The sequence below is a fragment of the Anarhichas minor genome, unplaced genomic scaffold, assembly GCF_050575085.1.
Source record: "Anarhichas minor isolate MPS153535 unplaced genomic scaffold, ASM5057508v1 ptg000056l, whole genome shotgun sequence".
In the NCBI taxonomy this organism is placed as follows: Eukaryota; Metazoa; Chordata; class Actinopteri; order Perciformes; family Anarhichadidae; genus Anarhichas; species Anarhichas minor.
Window position 1 is genome coordinate 1371367 of NW_027466502.1, and position 3634 is coordinate 1375000.

A 3634-nucleotide genomic window follows, 5' to 3' on the forward strand; every position below is an offset into this window, starting at 1 on the left:
TCTGAGATGTTTGCTTTGACCTCTCACCTCTACCACGTACTATGACTTCAGTATTAAAATGATCGTGTATCACTTGATGTTGAAGGGGGGGGAGGGGGGAGGGGGGAGGGGGGGGGCACATATCCGAAGTAAAAGGGAACTCTAGAACCATAAATTACATTTATAGAACCACAATAACAAAAAATCCTGTTTTTACCCATTTTTGAAACATCAATAGAAGCCGTGAATGAAACGCTGACATTTAATATACAGCCCTCGTACGATGTGATGTCACAGTGTGACGTGACGTCATAATGTAGGAGTACAGTCAGACTATCGAGTGACGTCGCACAGGACACAGTGAAGTCAACAGGTTTAATATAAAAACACGAGTGAGTCGGTGCGATGAAGCTTTCTCCTTCAGATCCAGACTGCAGCAGAAGAACACCGGCGCTGTGCACACCGTCACACACGGACCCGTCCACAAGGTGCAATGTCAGCTGATTCTGAGTTCAACAGTTCATACTGCGCTACGTGGTCCTCTTCACTTCTTCTTACGCACAACTGTCCACCCGGCCTCTTCATCACGAGGAGGAGGAGGATCTCTGCTGCTGACTGATGGAACGGAGGATTCACACTCCATCACCTGAACACACAAACATTCATTACTGTAAGATACAAACTCCTGATTTATGTAACTGATTGTCATTTATAAAAGAATGATCTGCAACGTAGTGAAGAATAGAAACTAAGTAAAGTACTTTGTTCATTTACACCAGCGACAGAGTTTTATATGAACAGACTTTAAAAGGATGACGAGGTGTAATATTTAGTAAGCAAACATTTAAAAAAGGAACAAAACATGTAAGAGCGAAAACAATTAGTCAACAAAATAAAGGAAAGAAAACTACTACTTTGAAAATCTGATCTAATTAATTTTTTCAAATAAAAACATGAAAGAAAATCCCGTTTCTGGATGGATCTTCAGTTTTTCATACTTATTTAGCATCACACTATGACATCACACTATACCAGTGGTGGGCCGTCAGGGCCTGCAAGGCCTTCTCTGCTGGCCTAAACAGAATCACAAAATTATATTTAATAATTTAATAATGTTTCTTAAATACACTACATGCATTATAATTTATGAAAATTATGTTCCCATTATCTTATGTTCTCATTGCACAGCTACTGTCTTCCTCAGTTGCTCTGCTTCCAGTGCAGCTTGTTTTAAGTAGAGCTTTTATCCAATCAGATTTCACCTCTGTGTCTCTAGGTAAGAACAGAGGCCCGAGGCCTGCAGACTCACAAGTGCATCCATGTGCAGTTTAAGTGAAGGGGACGATATTGTTGATTGTCATAGTGTTCAACCAATCAGATCTTTAGTTTGACATGTTGGGCGTATTCTTTGACGTGCCGGTGGTACCCAGGTAGCCTCTAAGTACGTCTGCATTAACGTGCGCCGTGATTGGTCAGTGGGCCAGCATGACTTTTGTCAAACAGAAAGCTAGCTAGCAGATCTTAGTGTTTAGTAAGAGTTCAGGTTGAAACATATGGAAGAGAAGTTATGACATTTTTAGTGTTTTGCTTGGTGTAGATTATTGTTTTTTTTTTACCTCGCTTTATTTTTTAACTTCAATGGCTGAAGGAGGAGAAACGGATTTGTGAGTTACGAACTTTGTTAAAGAAAGGAGGATGGACTTTGTCTTTAAGTGAAGGCAGCTTTGGTAAGTGAACTGCTTTTGTGTTTTTACATCTGCAGTAACGTTTCTACTGTGTTCATGTGTCTATCGTGTCGTTTCTATGAATAATATGAATGGCTCGTGCTCTAGTGCTGCAGGTCTGCTGGATTGATTTGTTGCTTTGTTGTCATATGAATATATGTGACTGGTTCTTGTGAGTTTGACTATATGCATTATCCGTTAATGACGAAGCATCCGTCATCGCGGTGTTATTTCGGACATTTGATTCTCTGTTTGAGGTTTTGTTTTCTTTAACAAAGCAGGAATGATGGTTTGGAGGAATGGGGATTGTTTGAATCAGTAGGAACAGCTGAACGCTGCGGGGAGAGTAAAATGCACAGCCCGCCACTGCACAATACTATGACAGAGTATCAGGTAAGACGTACCTGTGTTTCATCACCGCTGTCTTCATCAGAGTGTGTGGGCGGAGCTGTGGCCCTCTGACTCTTCTTCTGTGTCAGAGTGTTGATGGTTTGTTGGAGCTGCTCTAGCGCCCCCTGCTGCCACTGACTGAAGGACTGGACCAGACTGTCACACACCTGGAAACACAGGTTTCGCATCATGATTTACACCTTTCAGATGTGTTGAAGCTGCATTCTCTCTAGTGTCCACCAGGGGGCGACTCCTCTGGTTGTATAGAAGTCTATGAGAAAATGACTCTACTTCTCTCTTGATTTATTACCTCAGTAAACATTGTAAACATGAGTTTATGGTCTCAATCTCTAGTTTCAAGTCTTCTTCAATACAGCATGATGTTCATTTAGTACATTATGGTCCATTTAGAGTCAAACAGACCATAAAGCAGGGGATGCTTTAGGGCGGGGCTACACGGTGATTGACAGGTCGACACCACGTTGAACTTTAACCCTTTCACAATGTTTTTACTTCAATGGTCTCATTCAGAGTTCATCCTGTGTGTGTGTACCTGCGGTAAACTCCCATCATCCACCACTGTGTCAAACTCTTGATCCATCAGTTCAGCAATGAAGTCCTCCACCTCGCACTGCTGCAGGTCAGCTAGAGAGCGAGAGCAGTTATTATTAGTTGAAACATGAACTGATTTAACTTGTTAAACATCCAGCAGTTAAAGTTTAAAATTTGTCTTTGGGTCTTTAAACTAGACTCAAGATTAAGTCTTAAAATTAATTTCAAACGTGTTTGTTCAGGTACTCTGTTCAACTCCCAAATATCAGAGTACCCGAGCAGGTAGAGAACAGAGTACCCGAGCAGGTAGAGTACAGAGTACCCGAGCAGGTAGAGAACAGAGTACCCGAGCAGGTAGTGAACAGAGTACCCGAGCAGGTAGTGAACAGAGTACCCGAACAGGTAGTGAACAGAGTACCTGAACAATAAACTGCTGTTGACAGGTTTCGTTACTTACCGTTGTCATGGAAATACTGCTGGACTACATCCACCATCCAATCAGCTTTCTGCTGCCCGTACACCCCTCCAAACCCGTTATCCACCGCAATCTGAGGACACAAAAGCACACATCTGAGAGTTTGAGTCTGAGATAAAACCCTAGAGAGGTCCGGAGACCCTTACAGAGTTCCAGACCCCCCTAGAGCAGTGGTTCCCAAACCTTTTAGGCCACGCACCCCCTTCTACATCCCGACCGAGTTCACGCACCCCCAATCCCCCACACCTTAAAAAAAAAAAAAAGCAACAGAGCATAAAAATCGGACCAATGAGAGAACAGTTTACTTGCGCGTGGCGTTTGTTTACAAGATAAAAAACACAAAACATCTTCCTGCACCGTGCCTTCGAAAAGGTAACGGACGTACACCAGAAGATTGGCCAGATTAGCCACATCTGTAGTCTCAGATAGGGACAAAGCATCGATGCGGCGACGCAGTGTTGTTGGACACCGGGATCATGTCCAACTTGTTTGCTTCTCTCTCTCCAATCATACA

At 42.8% G+C, this 3634-nt stretch overlaps 1 protein-coding gene across 3 annotated transcripts in view; it reads right to left on the bottom strand.

The window, feature by feature from the left end:
* Positions 1-223: 223 nt before the first annotated feature.
* tsr2 (TSR2 ribosome maturation factor) overlaps positions 224-3634 on the bottom strand; it is a 6512-nt gene continuing 3101 nt past the window's right edge. The window contains exons 3-7 of one of the 3 annotated variants that reach the window (XM_076076351.1): positions 3103-3193; positions 2647-2738; positions 2108-2260; positions 978-1053; positions 224-625 (exon numbers count right to left, since the gene is read on the bottom strand). In XM_076076351.1, coding sequence (XP_075932466.1) covers positions 1006-1053; positions 2108-2260; positions 2647-2738; positions 3103-3193 — 384 coding nt within the window. In that variant the 3' untranslated portion in view covers positions 224-625; positions 978-1005. The remainder of the gene's footprint in view (positions 626-977; positions 1054-2107; positions 2261-2646; positions 2739-3102; positions 3194-3634) is intronic. The other 2 variants (XM_076076349.1, XM_076076350.1) reach the window with 2 other exon arrangements.